Here is an 18884-nt window from a genome sequence, read left to right as displayed (position 1 = left end):
CTCTCTTCTCTCCTCTCCTCCCTTCTCTTGTCCTCTCTTCTCTTGTCCTCTCTTCTCTCTTCTCCATTGCTGGCCAATGTAGGAATAGAACCCTGCCTGGACCTTGTTGCTATCAGCAACACACTCTAACCAACTGAGCTAACTGGCCATCCTGGACCAATATTTCTATAGAATCCAGTATAAAATGAGTTTTATGGTGTGTAAAGTATATCTATAAAACTTATTTTAAAAAATGAACTGCTGCTATGAATAATCTTGTGCCAAACATAATTTCATGTGCTAGTATAATTTTGATTGATAGTCCTAGGAGTGGGATCACTGGGTCAGAGGATAAATGCATGTGTGATTTTGCTACACACTGCCCACTGCTTCCATAGTTGTTTGTATTGTTTATTATTTGCTCCAGTGGTGTGTAAGAGCACCTGCTTCCCTATGGCCTCTCCAGCAGCCATGTGGTCAGACTCAGTTAATTGGCAGGTGAGAAATGCTTCATGTAATTATAAGTTGCATTTTTCTTCTTATAAGCACAGTTGAGCGTATTCTTACATCACAGTCCATCTGTCTTTCTTTTTCTGTGCCGTTTCTGTTCATGTATTTCATTCATTTTCTGTTAGATTGTTGATGTTTCAGTTGTTACAAGTTATTTATATATTAAGATAGTAATCATTTGTAAATACTGTACAGGTCTGTGATATCTTACAAATAATTTTCCCAGTTTTTATTTGCCCTTTTTTTATGTGGACAAATTTTAAAACTCTTTCCCTAATGTTTCTGGATTTTGAATCATAGTTAAGAAAGTTTTCTATTCCCAGCTTAGAAAAGAAATTCACTCATGTTTTCTTCTAGTCCTGGTACTTTCTCATTCTTTAAATTTAGATTTTAGATCCATTTGGAGTTTATCCTGGTGACCAATGTAAGGAAGTGATCTCCCCCCCACCCCCATATGGCTTTTTACCCAATTGCCCCAACATTTCTGAGGACAGGTAAAAAGAAAATAAAGTATCACTTTTTGTTTATATGTCTGTTTTTAAACATTTCTGGGTTGATACTGGTATTTTAGATGATCGTACAAACAATATTATAGCAAAGTCATCTATAATCTCTGACCCTAGCCAGGCCATTCTCAGTGTATAAATGTATCTTCTTTCTCTCCAGGTAAATGAACTGGATGGCATTCCGTTGATCCTGGACAGCTGCAGCATCGATGACAGTAACCCCTGTATCCTTGCATGTGAACCACCACATGTTAGCTCACGACCAGTAGCCTTAGTACAACAGTCCCTTCTTGGTGTTCATTCAGTATGTAGCTGGCTAGCTTGCCCGTTTGCTTGTCCTAAGAACCAAACCAACCACTTTCTCAAAGTTATCACTACTGTAATCTTTGCAGTATACTGCTAAATTTATTAAGCTAAATTTTTTGAGGTGAATAGGACATTCCAGACCAGCATGTTACTTAAAAAGTGCTTTAAACTCTTGGGCAGAGGCAGCTCATCCAAGGCCCCTATGCTGCAGGTCTACCTTGTCACCTTTCTGAAGTCCTGTCATCCTTTGGGATGAACATGAAGAATTTGACCTGTTTTTGGTGTAGTAATTCTGAGTATCCTGTTTGGGGAAGAACTGTGCTAACAACAATTTGGCAACATAGACGTATGAGGAGCAGTCTGGTGCCCGAGCAAGAGGGAGAAGCGTTTGGTGGATTCCCATTTTTTAAAGGGTTCTGTCCTTTGGCCCTCTGCTGCTGAGGCAGGGCTCTGTCTTGTACCCTTACTTGGGTCAGCCACCCTTGCTGGAGGGTGTCCTGTGGGCCTTTGGTTGGTACGAGTACCCCTTCACCAAGTGGTTGTGCTATACGAAACTGATTTAGTGCAATGGTGAGTGACCAGGACTGGATACAGCCAATTAGGGTTTTAGGTAAAACCTACTGTTTAATTTCAGGAACTTCCCTAGTGAGAGCCACACTCAGCCAGGTCATCGTGAGGCCTTGTGCTCGTTGCATGTGGAGGAGGGGTGAATAAGGCCATTGTAAGGGCTTTGGGAGTGTAGCCCCATGCGAGGCAGTGAGAAACCCAGCACAGGGGAGGAGAGGCATTTAAAAATAAAACTCCCCTCACTATGGCTTCTGCCAAGAAGAGACAAGGAGCTAATGAAAATCGCGTGCTTTAAAGTGAGTAGACTGAGAAATGCTTGTTATTTGTGCTAAAGGTACTATCATTTGTCTAATCAGCAATAGAAAAAAAATCTAATTTTAGAGAGCACGGTAGTTCATAAGATCAATCAGGGAAAGACACATAAACAGCCTCAGAAGACCTTCTTCATGGTCAAAGCTGGCACACTGTGTTGCGTTATCTTCCGTCACTGTGCTCATTGGAGAGCTTTGACATTTTTACCCCCCAGAAAAGAGAGAAAAAAGAAAAGAAGAAAGCTCGCAGTCACAGGAAAGCAGTGCAAAGGTGTTCAGGTGCAGTTGTAGATGTTGCATATCCCAGTGAAAAAGGCGTCTTTGGTTTTCAACAAAGACCAGAAGTGAAAAGGCTGCTATACACAGGCACATTGTAGATCTGCAGATGGGCTGCACGCAGCTCACGCACCCTGCGTCTTTCTCTTAATACATATTGTATAAAGAAGTAGGAGTGTGTTTCTGTTCTTGTCATATACTCATTCATTCATTCATTCATTCACTTCTTCTTTCATGAAACATCTATCCAATCCTTATTATTTGTTTACACCCATTACCTTATTTAATCCTGATAGCACCATGAAGCAGATACTGTTATCATCCCCATTTGTAGATAAGGATGTAAACTGAGTCTCAGTACTTGCCCTAAAGGTCAGAACCAGAATTTAACCTCCTGAGTGCCTGATTCTTAGCCACTTTCCTGTACTGCCTCCAGTGAGTCACTGGGAGGAGACAAAGCACATACAGAGAAACCATATTAACATATTCATGTACTAGAGAAATTATTCAGAATTATAAATTTAAAAATTTCTATGGATATCTATATAGATAACTTTTTAATAATGATAATTAATGAAGCGTTGCAAGATCTCTGAATCTTTCCTGAATCATTAAGAAAAGATAAAATATTACAATGAATGTGTTTGATGTTAAGTGTATTCTGTATTTCTTTGGGGTTTTCTTTATTAAGCCTACCAGATTTTAAAGGCATGTAAAATATGTATAAGATGAGAGATAAATACTGAAATGTCAGAGCAAAGGGAGAGTGATAGTTGAAGAGAAAGTGTTATAGCCTAAAGATTCAAGTTTTAGATGTGAGCCATAAATTAAATTCTGGCCTTACTAGTTCCAGAGCAAATAGGGACATAATGCAGATTACAAAATTTGCCTTATTCCATAGATAAAACCACATCAGTGCTCCTTCCATGCTGTGTCTGCTTCTACTCACAGGCAGATTTTCTTGTCTAATTATCTGATTACCCTAGCTTTACTACTCACCTCTCATCAACCTTTCTTATGATTCTTTTTCTTTCTTATTTTTTTTTTTATTCATGAAAATAATGCATCTGTATGGCATTGTTTAAATGCTGAAAGACAGAATAGTATGTATGGCTCCATTCTCCACAAAAAAGTGTTCATTCATTCTCTTAGCTATTTCTTCTAGTAATTGCTTTTGTATATCTAAATAATATGCTTTACTGCTGTTTTCTGATATAATTTGATGTTATCTATTTACTTTGTTACGATATGAGCATTTAAGCTCTTGTACACCACCTCCTCACCTCCCACCCTTGTGCTTCCACTTGAGTTAGGACTACATACCCCAGTCTTACTGCCCACGTTACTAATGAAGCCAAGCATCTTGTATAATGTTCATTTGCCATCTGAAGAGTGTGTGTGTGTGTGTGTGTGTGTGTGTGTGTGTGTGCATGTGCATGTACGTACACCTACAATGTACTTGATCAAACCTTTTGCCTGTTTTCCATTGGTTTCTCTCTTCATTTATTTGTAACAGATTTTTATATGTTCTAGATAGAAGGTTTTGTCAGCTACATGTATAGCTAGTATTGTCTTTCTACTATTCTATGACTTCTTTAGTCGTTCTCTTGAATAAGAAAAGTTCTTAACTTATAGTCAAATTTATCACTTTTCCTTTATGGTCAAGGTCTTTTGGGATTTTTTTTTTTGTATGTGTATCTTATTAAAGAAATATTTTCCTATCTACACTCATGGTGATAATCTATATTCTAAATGCTTTATAGTTTTACATTTTATGTGTGTATCTGTAATTATTTTGGAGTTGTTTTTTGTGTGTGGAGTGAGTTGGGGTCTTTTTCTGTTCTGTCCATGTGAACACACAACTGTCCTAGCCCTTGTTACTGAAAAGAACATGCTTCTGTCCATGGTAGTGTCACTTTTATCATAATCAAGTATCCCTATAAGTTAGGTCTGTTTTTGGACTCTGGTTTTGTTGTTGTTGTTTTAATTTCCATTGATCTGTTTGTTTATCCCTGCACCAGTACCATACTCTCAATTACTATAGCTTTCTAATATGTCTTGATATCAAGTAAGTCCTTCCAGTTTGTCTCTTCTTAAGAATATTATGACTAGTTTTAGTATTTGTGTTTTTGCGTAAAAGTTTTAGAACCAGCTTATAAAATTCTAATGTGTACACACATACATATAAACATATACTCACACACATGAAATCACCAACAAAAACAATTTAAACCCCCCACAGTGAGTTATTCATAGAAATAGCATTGACTGAAATGAATTTGAGAATTGACATACAGTAGTGAATCTTCCAACCCATGAACATGTTATAGCTATCCATTTATTCAGGATTAATAATTTTCACTTTTAATCTTTTCTATGTACTTTAGCTCCATTGCATGGATTTTGATAAGTATTATTTTGTTTCCATTTATTTTAAAGTGTTTTTTGGTTTTTTACGAAAGTTTCTATTATGGTTTCTTTTTGCATGGATTATTTAGAAATGAATTTCTTAATTTCTAAAAAATTAGAATTTTCAAACATGCTTTTTTTGCCTAATAATATAGCTATCCTAGCTTGCTTTGGGTTGGTATTACATGGTATAATATTTTCAGTCCTTTCACTTTCAAACTTTCTGTATAAGGTGTATTTCTTGCAAACAGCATATAGTTTGTTTTTTCTTAATTTAGTTTGACCATCTTTGCTTTTTAGACATTGCAACTAGTCTGTTTACACTTAATGTAATTACTGATATATTCATGCTTAAGCCTATTTATTTATTCTTCCTATTTTCTTTTTCTTGCTTGCTTTCTTTTGGATTATTTTTAATAATTCAATTTTTGTTCTTTTTTTAGTTTAAAAGTTCTTTATTCTTTTTCTATTCTGTTAATGGTTCCCTAAGAAATTACAGCATGCATCCTTAACTAAGCAAAGTCTAATAATAATTTCTCAAACCTTTCTCCCCTTCCCAGATAATACAGGACCATGTAGTGCCCCCCAATTTATATGTTCTTGTTGTATATTTTAATTCTATTTTCAAAACCCCATCAAACATTATTATTGTTTCAAATATATATTGTTTATTTATTGGTTCAAAAGGGAGTGGAGATAGAGGAGCATGTTCATAAGCTTCATCCCTCGCTTGTGGTCACCACTTACCACTGGATTGCCCAAATCAATGCTTTGTACTTTGTAGTTCTCTTATTAGAACTTAATCACTTCATCCTTAACAGACTGCTTTTTTCTTGGCTTTTACGATGTTACCTTCTCTCATTGTTTTTTTCATGTCTCTCTGGCTCTTCCTCCTCAGTCTCCTATGTTGCTTCCTCTTCTACACAACTTTTAAATGGTGGAGTGCTCCCAGGCATTCCAGAGCCTGAGAGTTCTCTCTTCCCTTCACATTTTCTCCCTAAATAGTCCCACCCATTTTATTCCTTCATTCAGTCAGTGTTTATTGAACACCTTTTTCATCTCAGGCATTCTGGGCCCATGGAATAGCAGGTGGCCTGTGGGGAGGCTGTCGCAGTCATCCAGATGAGAGGTGAGGGTGGCTTGGCCTAGGCTGGTAGCAGCAGAGGTGGTGGTACGGAGTTATGTTCTGAATATTCTCATAGCTTTACATATGTCTGTTCACCTGTGGATTCCAAACTCCAGGACAAACCTCCCTTCTGAGTCTCAGACTTCTATATCCAACACCTGCTTAGCATCTTGCTCAGATGTCTTACCAGCCCTCTCAAGTTAAACTATTAATATCTTTCTTCAGAACCGTCCCCTCTTTCTCAGTCAGTGAGGGGCTGTCCCATCCATGCAGTTTCTTAGGTTAGAAACACGGAGTCACTCACGAGGCTCTTCCACTTTTATTCTCCTCCATCTAAAGCATCACCAGGACTTGATTCTTACTCCATATCCTTTCCCGAGTCCCTCCGCTTACCTTTATCCCCAGCACCACCACCAAGTCCACACTTCAACCATCTTTGGCCTGAATGTCAGCAGGGGCTTCCTAACTCATCTTTCAGTTTCTGCTCTTGCTATATGTCCAGGTGGTTTTTGGTTCCCCATCCATTTAGTATTATGATCTTTTAAAACCAAAACAGGGTCATTCCTCTTTGTCTCTGATTCTCCCCACTCCACCTCTCATAAACATGCCCGTTTACAGAACTTCCAGGGGTGTCCATTGTTCTTAAAATAAATCCGAAGTCTGTAATGTTCTGAAAGATCCTGTATGATCTTGCTCCTACCTGCTTCTTCATCTGTATCCCGTGTCCTTCTCCTCCTCTTTCAGCATTCCCCAGGCATACCTACGTTTTAATTCTTGGGAGGGTCCGAGTTCTCACATCAAGGCATTCATCGTGCAGATCTCTGCCTGAGCTCCTCTGCCCTGGCTAAGCTGCCCTCAGCGGAGCCTTCCCCTGAGCCTGAATCAGCGCACCTCTGCACACCCCCTGCTAGGTCCTGCTCTGTTCCCTCAGCTCATCACAGTTGGGAGTTGTAGTGGATTGAATTATATCCCCCCAAAACTCCCTGAAGCTTGAATCATGTCCCAAGTTTTATATATTAGAAACAGCCCAACTGTGGCTGTTAAGAGGGTGGGAAATCCTATTATGGTAAATGAAAGGTGGAGCCTTGAAGGGGCGATTGGATTGTAGGACCGTGCAGCAGTGAATGGATTGAAAATGATGGTGAGGCATGTTGTTCTGAGGGCTTTAAAAGATGAGGAGAGTCTATCTGTCTGTCTCTCTCTGCTCTCTCTCCTTCCACCATCTTACAGTGTAAGACCCCTGGGTCACTGTTGCCACCACCAGATGGACTTTGGACTTCCCAGCCTCAGAAACTGTAAGCAATAAATTTCGTATTCTTTATAAATCATCCAGTTTCCGGTATTTTGTTATAAGCAACAAAAACGGACTAATACAGGAGTTATTTAAATAGGAATTTCAGGCTGTCCTATCAGAGCAGACTACAGTCCAAAACTCCCCCGACATAGGGATGAGGCTGGAAGGCTACCTATTCCATTTCTTGGAGGCAGCTTATATAGAGCAACAGGGATTTCCAGTTCTGGGGAAAAGGCCACAGCTCCAAGGGGAGCTCAAGTCTGCAGGGCTGCCCTGGCTGCCACTGCCTCAGGAACACTAGGCCAGCCAGCACCCAGCTGTTTGCTCACCCCACTCACTTTTGGGTCAGCCACAGTAATGACACAGTAGCCAGTGCCATCGGAAAATTCCAGCTCCACTACCACAGAGTCAATTTCTTATTTGTCAGTTTATTGTGGCAAGTGGGATTTTTTGTTGTTGTTGTTGTTTCCAAATAGAAACAGCTGAACTTTATTTGAAGTGTTTTTCTTCCATTCTTTTTTGATCTATGTTTTGATCAGTTGTCCTTGATGTGGGTTTTTTTTTTTTTTTAATTGTTTTTATTGGGGGGAGGGGGGCGGGGACAGGCATAGAAGGAGAGTCCAAACTAGGTTGTTTTGGGTTTTTGGGGTTTTTTCTTTTTTTTTCTTTTAACTTTTTTTTTCTTTTATTTTTCTTTCCTTCATTTCTTCTTCTTCTTTCTTTCTTTTTTTTTTTTGTATTGAAAGATCTCATTTGTGAGAAAATAAAATTAACTTGCATACAAAAATATAAGAGCTTATAGGACTAGTAGTCAGACAGTGTTTCCCCCAGTAACCCTATATTGAAGAAGTCACAGGGGCAAGGGCATCAGCTCAGGGCCCAGACGGACCCATATTCAAATTCTGCTGATGCTTAGCTTCCAAGTGCTTCTCTTAACCTCTATGTGTTTTAGCTTCTTTATCTATAAAATGGGTTGTAGTGAATGTGAGATGGCATTGTATTTGTAAAGTGCTCAGCATCTGGTTTCTCAACAACGTGAATGGTAAAACAAAAGAGCTGCTAGAAGGAATCTCAGGAGAATATGGTTATTTTCTTGGGGTGGGCAAAGATATATTAAACAAGACACAGAAAAGCCTAACGGAAGAGCACTAACTAAAAGAGAAAGGCTTTGAAAAGGCATCTGCATTACGTATATCTGACAAAGGACTCGGATTCAGAGTATATGAGGACTCCTACAAAACAACAAAGAAGAGATAATTCAGTTTTTAAAATTGGACAATAGGCTTGATGGCACTTCACGAAAGAGGGAATCTAAATGGCCAGTAAGCATATGGAAAGAGCTCAGCATCATTAGTCATCAGGGAAATGTAAATTTAATACACAATAAGAATCACTAGACATCACCAGAAAGGCTAATAAAAGCACTAATAATACCAAGTGATGGCAAGGATTTGGAGCAACCTGAACTTTAAACACATTGCTGCTGATGGGGATATAATTGGAATAATTGCTTTTGGAAAAGTCTTTGGCAGTGTCTGCTAACACTAAACATATACCTACCTTATGAGCCAGCAGTTCTCCTCCTCGGTATATCCCCAAGAGAAGTGTATAACATGTATCCATTATAGGACATGTGCAGGAATGTTTATACATTATTCCTAAGAGCCCCAAAGTGGAAATAGCCCAGACGTTCATCAGTAGTGGAATAGATAAGTAAATTGTGGTTTGTTCATGCCATGGAATATTGTACAGCAGTGAAGAAGAATGAGCTGTTACATGTACAAATGGATGAATCTCACTAGCATAACACTGAGCAAAAACAGCCAGATTCCTAAAGAGCATATACTGTATGATTCCATTTACATGAAGTTCAGGAACAGGCAAAATTCATCTATGGTAGTAGAAGTCAGAATAGTGGTTACTTGGGCTAGGAGGGTGGATATTAATAGGGGAGGGGGACACTGGGGACCTTCTGGGGTGCAGGACATGTTCTAAATCTTCATCTGGGTGGAGGGTCACATGGATGTGTACGTATGAAAAAAATCAAGCTGTACACTGCAGGTATGTGCATTCTGTTGCACTTCATATTAAACTTTTAAAAATTGTTTATTGAGTGCTAACTGTTCTCTTTATTGGGAATAATCCTTTCCTTTTACAAATGAGGAAGCTAAGGATTAGAGTTGAAGTAGCTGGTCCAAGCTCTCCTGGCTTGTGTTTGGCAGGACCAGGGCACAAACCCGGGTTTGTCTGACTCCAAGGCATGTGGTTTCGTCCCAATTCAACTGTGTAGATGTCCACGTGCTCACATTGTTTCTTTCAAGTGTGCTTTCTTAAGGAACAGGTGCATACAGAGCTGTATTAGATACAAAGTCTTATCCTACTGAGCATCTAGCACTTTGTAACCACTCAATAAAATTCACTACCCTATTTGACCTTAGATAATAATCCAGGTAGCTCTCTGAGCACTGAGATGGTAGCCTTCTTTAGGAACAGGTACCTCTCCCATTTCCTGCTCCTTCCTCCTTTGGACTTGAGTCATGTATGTCTTCCTCTTGGAATTCTTCTTCGACACCCCTTGTGAGGTGAGTGGATGTGTAGCCTTTCCCTCTAGGACAGTTTGTCTGTGGGGTTCTGAGTCATCTTGCTCCTGCACTCTGAGTGTACCCCTCACATTCAACCCCATGGGCCCAGGGGACTGTTACCAAAATGTGTTCCAAAGCACATTTCTTCTGTAGTATCTTAATAGGTAATATACAAGAGAAGCCTTCTTTTTAAAGAACATGGGAAAGCCTCTGTTAAGCAAGTGTCTTTCCTGCAGAACTTCATGGAGTCTTTATGAGTCTCCTGCATTTTGGGAGCTCCAGCTTGGGAAATTCTGGACTGTAGTGCCACATCTTGGGGAACACAGGAGTTTTAGGATGAACATAGAAACATATCCCATTCTATACTCTTCTTGACAGAATCCAGCCTGTGACTGGGCCTGCCAAATTGTAGCCAGAGGGAGTCTGTTCAGGGAAGTGTGTTAAACACCTCAGGATGGCACACCTAGCTAGGATTGGTGTGATTTGTAAAAGACATCAGTGAATTTCCACACCAGGGAAGTGCTTAGTCTTTATTCATAGAGTGATTCATTTCTGCTTTAATATCTCATTTTTCCCATCTTAATATTCAGTGCAGTAAATGGCTCAGAAATCTCTCTGCTAAAGTCAGTCTTTTATCCTCTGGAGGGGAAGGACTCTCCTCTATTTCTATGTCCTCAGTATGAAACAGCTGATAAACACTCAGTGATTGTTCAGTTGTTGAACTGACATTAATTAAAAACTAGAAAACCTATTAGTGCTGTTTTGCTTTTTAAAAATAAACTTTTTGGTTTGGATTCCCGTTAATTTAATTTGATTGTTTAAAGCTGTAGATTGATTCTCTTTCCCTCACCTAGTGTAATTGAAGAAGTGTAAACCAAATCTTTTTCTGCAGCAAAAGCAAACATGCACATGCTGACGATTTTGTAGGTTGGTGGAGGAGTCCCAGGACCCCTGTGTGAAGTGAACTGAGTCACATGAGGGGCTGTAGGACTGAGAGGTGCTCAGGCGTGTAGCCCACTGCCCTACGCCCATCCAATGCAGGGATGCAGAAGTCAGCTTCTAGATACAGTAGGTCCATTCAAAGTGAGAGAGTGGAGGAGACTTGTTTTCTAATGCTTTCCTGGTATCCTAGCAACAGGCTCCCATGGTAGAAGCCAGGAGTTTGGGGGGTTAGATGCGCTGTAAGGCATGAGCTTTCACAGAAGGAGACTGCCTTTCCTTATTCTGGTGTTTTGGCAGTTAGTCAAACTATTTTAAATTGAGACTGTACAATTCAATATTCCAGGTTGTGCTTCCTCCAGTTTTGTCTACTTAGCTTTTAGTTTTGTTCCCCTCATTTTCTTACATCTCTAGAATCACAGAGGCATTGTGAGCATGCTAGGATTTCTGCAGCATACAGCCTGGTGGCAGCCTGGAGCGTCTCTTGGGTGGTGGTAATGGCTACAGCTCGTGTGTGGCTGTGCTAGGACAGGCCTGTGCTCTGTCTTGCCAGGCCTGGCAAGCTCAGCTTTCCCTGGCTCATGGGAGTTGGAGCACGTCAGGCTCTGCTCTGCCTGCTTTCCCTGCACTCAGTGCAGTCAGGAGATTAAGGGTCTGTTCCTCGTTGCTGAGTGATGTAACTGATGCAGGCTGATGAGCGTGACCCTGGGGCTGATCTTTGATGTGGTGTGCCCCCACTGTCCTGTCATTCCTGAAAATTGCATAGTCTGAGTTTTAGGGAAAATGTACTAGAGTGCCATGCCGAAATAATTTCACCTTAATAGCCTTTTGGAGCAGTTATACGTTTACTGGTCTAAGAAAGTGTTTTTAATGTAGAAAGTACATGAAATGTTTTTTCAAATCATTTACTCAAACAGTACGTCTATAGAGTATTCATCCTGCACACTTCCAGTTTCTCTATAGTATGAAGAGTATGATATAGAAGAAAGAAAACATATAATTCTTAACTTTGTATTTAGGAAATTTTATGTCGTATGCATAAGATTAGAACTTAAAATTACAAACCTAAAATATCAGCACATGTACTATGGTTTCCCTCAGATGCTGCCTCCTGGGGGCTGCACTCTTGATTCCAGGAAGCCTGTCACAGAGCATTTTTGACTCCTTTTAAAATCCCTTTAAGCACAAAGTTTACCAGTCACGAGAAAACTCATTCATCGATTAATAATTATATCTCACCTCTGTCCCCAAATGGCTTTACCAAGCTGCATCACTGGCATATTCATCATGTTGGACTGAGTCGCTTGGGCAGCTCTCTATCCACAGCATTCACCAGGTATTTTTCGAGTATCGGGTATGTCACGTGCTGGGCACTGTTCTAGCTGCTCAAAAGGAGGCTTCAGTGTGATGGGGACAGGCCCTTGGGTCACCTGAAGAAGTGGGCCATGACCTTACCTCAGGAAGCCTCTCCTCTGTGCTCCCAGCCCCTCGTGACATGCCCTTGCTGTGTCTGTTACCTGCACTTTATTGTGAGCTCCCGGAGAGCAAACCGTGTCAAATTTACCTCTTTTTCTGTAGTCCCTGGCACCGAGTGAGCATGCAGGAGTTGCCTTCCCCACTCTGTCCTGCTCAGTGTTAGCCCTTCCCCTGAATTCCCTCCCAGCACCCCGACCTCCCTCCTCTTCTACAGCTCCCTGCATTGTCTGTCCTGCCCCAGTCTCCAGAATTTGTACAAACTGCTCCTCTCACTGGAGTCTCTCCCCTTTCTACACTTGGCCAGCTCCAACTCGGCCTTCGAGTTTGATTTACATGTTATTTATTCAGGAGAAGTCTTCCATGATCCCAACTCAAGTAAGGCCCTCCATTTACTGTTTCACCTTATCCTGGAGCTTAACCTTGTAGCTTTCACGAGTTTGAAATTATGTATTTGTTTCTCTCCATTGAATGTTCTGTGAAGGTCAGGAGCACATTTGTGTGGTTCACTGCTGTACCAATCCTTCACTGAGTAAAACAGGTGAATATTGACACCCACCATCTCTGCTCCCTCCTTCCTCTGCAGTGATCACCTTTACTTTCCATCCCTTAGTTGAATATTGGCAAAGGGAAAAAGGAAACTAAGAAATTGCATCATGTTTAATGAAATCTGCAGGTGGTGTCAGATGCTAGTTGGGGGCAGTGACTTGTAAGATGTGTTAAACACATCACAACTCCTTGGGTGATATGGGAGCAGCTAGAGAACAAATTGGTGTTGATAACTGAATTGATAGGGATTTTATCTGTGCACAGAGGTGATGTAATTTAAGCTTTTACTATAATACCCAAAATCTATGGCCTTGCTTTGTAGATCTCAAGATACATACCTTATAACACTAACAATAATAGGGCCGGCCCATGGCTCACTTGGGAGAGTGTGGTGCTGACAACACCAAGTCAAGGGTTAAGATCCCCTTACCGATCATCTTTAAAAATAAACAAATAGATAAATAAATAACAATAATGACATCTGTGTGGGAGAAGATTCAGGGAAGATGCTGGAGCAGGAGCCCCAGGAATCTGTCTTCCCACCTAGATAACAATTGTATTGGATCTGTCTGAAGTAACTGTTTTGGAGCTCTGGACTCTTGGCTTACAACTTACAGAGTAAGGCTTGGACAGTAAAGTGCAGTTAGTTTTGGTCAATTTCAGCTTAGCACAGTAGCAGCTACCTATCCCCCACCCCCACCCTTTGGCACTCAGCTGTGCACGTGTTCCTGGAGCATCTTGCAAACAGCTTGTGGGAGTAGGGTGGGATAGGCAAAAGGGACTCTGTCCTTCAAATATCTGGGATCTATGCTCTGGTCAGTGATTTCAACTTTTGGTCACAGAGGTGAAGACAGAGAGGTGGAGGCAATGGTGGTTGTACCTCTCCCCCTTGTTGCAAGACCCTCCCTCTGGCTGAAGTGACTGCCAGGGAATTTAAAGGGCCAGCATCCTTTTTTCCCCACCCTGTATTTTTTTTTCTTTATCTCCTTTTGGGAGCCAGGGACATTCAGAAACAGCCACATGTACAGGGAAAATTACAAAGTGACCAAGGTTGCCCTGGGAAAGGCACAAATTTGTAAAAGACCTGAGAAGATCTTAAGTTTATACCTCAGGCTGATCCTTGGCACAAAGATAGCCTACAACAATAAAACATAAATAAATAAATGACAAAAATAGCAAACATTGGGGAAGAGGAGAATCTGATCTTGAGTTATCACATTATGAAATTCAAATGTCTAGGTTTCAATAGCAACAAAAAGAAATCTTAAAACATATAAAGAAACAAGAAAGTATGATCTATTCAAAGGAAAAAAATAAACAGAAACCATTCTTGGAAAAGACCTGATGAGAGATATCTAGTAGAGTAAGAGTTTAAAACAAGTGTTTTAAAGATGCTCGAAGAACTAAAGGAACATGTGGAGAAAGTCAAGAAAATGATGTATAAACAAAATGAAATATCAGTAAAGAGATTGAAAGCCAAAAAAGAAATTTAAAAAAAGCTGGAGCTAAAAAGTGCAGTACCTAAAATAAATTCCCTGGAGAGACTGAAGGACGGGTTTGAACAGGCAAAAGATAGAACTGGTGAAATTGAAAATAGGACAAAGGAAATTATCGAGTCTGAGGAACAGAAAGCGAGACGTGAACAGCCTGAGGGATACGTGGGCCACCATCAGGTGGACCGGCATGTGCATTATGGGATTCCAGGAAGGGGTGAGAGAAGGTTTGAAGAAGTAATGACTGAGAACTTCTTTTTTTTTTTTTTGTGGCTGGTCAGTACTGGGATCCAAACCCTTGACCTTGGTGTTATAGCATCACGCTCTAACCAACTTAGCTAACAGGAACACCCTTCCCAAATTTGATGGAAAACATGAATATGAACATCCAAGAAGCTCATCAAACTCCAATAAGATGAACTCAAAGAGACCCACACCAATACACATCATAATCAAAATTTTCAAGAAGATAAAATCTTAAAAGCAGTAAGAGAGAAGCAACTCATCGATATAAGTGAGCATCAATAAGATTGTCAGCAGATTTCTAATTGAAACTTTGGAGGCCAGGAGGCAACAGACCAATATGTTCAAAGTGCCAAAAGAAAAAGCTGTCAACCAGGTATTCTGTATCTGTCCAAATTGTCCTTTAAACATGAGGGAGAAATTAAGATGTTCTCAGATAAGTGAAAGTTGAGGGAGTTAGTTACCACTAGACCTGCCCTGCAAGAAATGCTCAAGGGAGTCCTGCAGAGTGAAATAAGAGGACACTAGACAGTAACACGGAGCCGTATGAAGAAATAAAGATCTCAATAAAGATAAATATAGGGGCAGTTATATTAGCTGGTATTATTGTAACAGTGGCTTGTAAAACAAAGAAATATTTTGTTTTCTATATAATTTAAGAGACTAGTGCATTAGAAGAAATACTAGTTTATGTTTTGGGGCACAGTGTATAAGGATGTAGTTTTGTGACATTAACAACCAAAAGTGGTGGGGATGGAGCTGTGAAGGAGCAGTTTTTGTTTGTTGTTGAAGTTAAACTGGTATAAATGTGAATAAGAGTGTTATAAATTTAGAATGTTAAATGTAATCCCCATGGTAACTGCATACACACAAAAAACTATAGAATATACACAAAAGTAAATGAAAAAGGAATTTAAACATTTTACTACAAAAATCAGCTAAACACAAAAGAAGACAGTAATGCAGGAAATAAGTCAAAAGAGCTGTAAGGCATATAGAAAACAAATACCAAATTATATAAGTAAATCTTTATCAGTATGAGGGATCTTCAAAAAGTTCATGGAGAGATATATATTATCATTCAAGTCCATTTTCCATGTAATACCTTTTTGAACTATCCTTATAATTACTTCACGTGTAAATGGATTAAAAACTCTAATCAGAAGACAGTGATTAACACAATGAATTAGAACACATGATCTAACTATCTGCTGTCTACAAAAGACTCAATTTAGATCCAAAGACATAAATAGATTGAAAATGAAAGTGTGGAAAAAGATCGTACAAGATAAGTAGTAAGTAATAGAAGTACATAGAGCAGAGGTGGCTAATATCAGACAGAATAGTCTTTAAACCAAAAGTGGTTACAAGAGACAAAAAGAAGGACATATTATATTAATTAAAGGTTTAGTACAGCAAGAAGATACACATATAAACATTTATACACCTAATAACAGACCAAAACATATGAAGCAAAACTGAAGAAAGAAAGAGACATTCTACAATAATAGTTGGAGATTTCAGTACCCTACTCAATAATGGATAGAACCACCTACAGAAGATAAGTAAAGAAACAGAGGACTTAACACAGTAAACCAACTGGATCTAGCAGACACACAAGAACACTGCCCAACAACAACAGCATACACATTCTTCTCAAGTACACATGGGACATTTTTCAAGATAAATTATATGTTAGGCTGCAAATTAAGTTTCAATAGATTTAAAAAGCTAGATACGATACGGAGTATCTTCTCTGACCACAACAGGAAGAAGTTAGAAATCCAAGTAAAACTGGAAAATTTACCAGTTAGTAGAATTGAAGAACATACCCTTAACCAATAGATCAAAGAGGAAATCAAAAGGGAAATTAGAAAGTACTTAGAGACTAATGAAAATGAAAACACAACATATCAAAACTTAGAGGACACAGGAAAAGCAGTGTTGAGGGGGAAATGTATAGCTATAGATGCTTACATTGAAAGATCCTAAATCAATAACCTAAGTTTACAATTTAAAGAACTAGAAAAAGAAGAACTATACCCAGAGCTAGCAGAAGGAAGATAATAATAAAGATGATGGCAGAGATATAACAAAATAGGGAACAGAAAACAATGGAGAAAATTATGGAAGTTGGCTCTTTTTAAAAATCAGTAAAATTGACCAATCTTTAGCTAGATTGGACTAAGAAAAAGAGAAGACTCAAATTACTAACATTGGAAATGAAAGTGGGGACATTACTACTGATTTTACAGAAATAAGATCGTGAGGGATTATTTTGACTAATTGTACATGAACAAATTGGATAACCCCCATGAAATGAACAAATTTCTAGAAACCCAAAACCTACCAAGACTAAATTGCAAAAAAAAAAGAAAAAAAAAAAGAAAAAATTTAAACAGATCTGTAACTAACAAGAAGATTGAATAAGTAATCAAAAATCTCCTGACAGTGAAGCCCTGGACCTGATGCCTTCACTGGTAAATTCTATCACATATTTAAAGGAGAACTAATACCAGTCCTCCTCAAACTTTTCAAAAAAAATTGAAGAGGAGGGAACACTTTCTGACTTAACTCTGTAAGGCCCAAGAATTATACACATGACCAAGAGGGATTTATTTCTGGAATGCAAGTATGGTTCAACATACTAAAATTGACTAATGTTCACAAAATTCACAAATGCCCATAAAATTGACCAACATTTCCTTTAAAGAATGAAGGGGGAACAAAACACATGATCAATTCAATTGATGCAGTAAAAGCAATTCACAGAATTCAACATTCTTTCATGATAAAAACACTCAAACTAGGAATTCAGAGAAATTACCTCAACGTAATAGAAGCTGTTTATGAAAATCCCACAACAAATATTATACTCAGTGGTGAGAGACTTTTCCTCTGAGACCAGGAACAAGGCAAGGACACCTGCTTCATCACTTCTGTTCAACATAGTCTGGAAGCACTTAGGCAGGAAAAAGAAATAAAAGAATCTGAGTTAGAAAGGAAGCAGTGAAATTATCTCTGCTCTCAGGTGATAAGATCTTCTATGCAGAAAACCTTAAAGATCTCACACACACACACACACACACACACACACACACACAAAGGAATTCAGTAAAGTATAAGGATACAAAGTTAACACAAAAGATCAGTTGCATTCTATATGCTAGTAATTCAATCTGAAAAGGAAATTACAAAAGCATTTCCATTTACAATAGCATCAAAGTAATAAAACATTTAAGAAAACCAAGGAGGTGGAAAATGTGTACAGTGAAAACTATAAAACCTTGCTAACAGAAATTAGAGACATAAATAAATAGAAGTACATACCATGTTCATGGATTGGCAGACAGTATTGTCAGTACTGCCCAAAGCAATCTACAGTTGAATCATGCAATCCATGTTGATATCCCAATGATGTTTTTTGCAGATATAGAAAAAGCCATCATATGGGTTCATGTGGAATCTCAAGGGATGTCAAATGGCTAAAACAATATATAAAAAGAACAAAGCTGGGGGACTCATACTTCTGATTTCAAAATTTACTACACAGCTACAGTAATCAAAACAATGTAGTACTGGCATACAGACATACAGATCAATGGAACAAACAGAGAGCCCGGAAACAAACATTTGCAAATCTGGTCAAGTGATTTTTAACAAGGGTACTAACACCATTCGGTGGAGAAAGGACAGCCTTTTCAGCAAATGGTGCTGGGAAAGCTGGATATCCACATACAAAAGAATGAGGCTGGGCCTTATCTAACATCGTAAAAATTTACTCAAAATGGATCAAAGACATAAGTGGAAGACCTAAAACTATAAAACTCTTAGAAGAAAACATAGGGTAAAAGCCTCATGATGTGGGATTTGACAGTGATTACTTGGACATGACATAGACAACAAAAGAAAAAAATAGACAAATTTCATGAAAATTTAAAAAATTTGTGCGTCAAAAGACTATCAAAAGAATTAAAAGGAAATTCCTCACAGAATGGGAAAGCATAGTTGCAAATCATATGTCTGGTAAGGGATTCATATCCAGAATATATACAGAACTCCTAAAACTCAGCAACAATAAAACAGCCCAGTTCAAAAATGGGCAAGGGACTTGAATAGACATTTCTCCAAAGAAGATATACAAATAGCCAATAAATAAATGAAAAAATACTTAACATCACTAATCATAAGGGAAATGCAAATCAAAACTACAGTGAGATAATACCTCATACCCATTAGGATGGTATAAATTTTGGTGAGAATGCAGAAAACTGGAAACCGTATGTGCTGTTGGTGGGATGTAAAATGGTACAGCCACTGT

The 18884-nt window shown here is 38.9% G+C and overlaps 1 protein-coding gene across 1 annotated transcript in view; it reads left to right on the top strand.

Moving 5' to 3' along the window:
- ATXN10 (ataxin 10) overlaps window positions 1–18884 on the top strand; it is a 180358-nt gene that overhangs the window by 147646 nt on the left and 13828 nt on the right. Inside the window, exon 10 of the mRNA XM_063075977.1 lies at window positions 1156–1219. Within this exon, the coding sequence (XP_062932047.1) occupies window positions 1156–1219 (64 nt within the window). The remainder of the gene's footprint in view (window positions 1–1155; window positions 1220–18884) is intronic.

The sequence above is a fragment of the Cynocephalus volans genome, chromosome 12 (genome assembly GCF_027409185.1).
Source record: "Cynocephalus volans isolate mCynVol1 chromosome 12, mCynVol1.pri, whole genome shotgun sequence".
NCBI classification, from domain to species: domain Eukaryota; kingdom Metazoa; phylum Chordata; class Mammalia; order Dermoptera; family Cynocephalidae; genus Cynocephalus; species Cynocephalus volans.
Note: the sequence above shows the minus strand (reverse complement) of the source record. Positions and strands in the feature narration are given on the sequence as shown.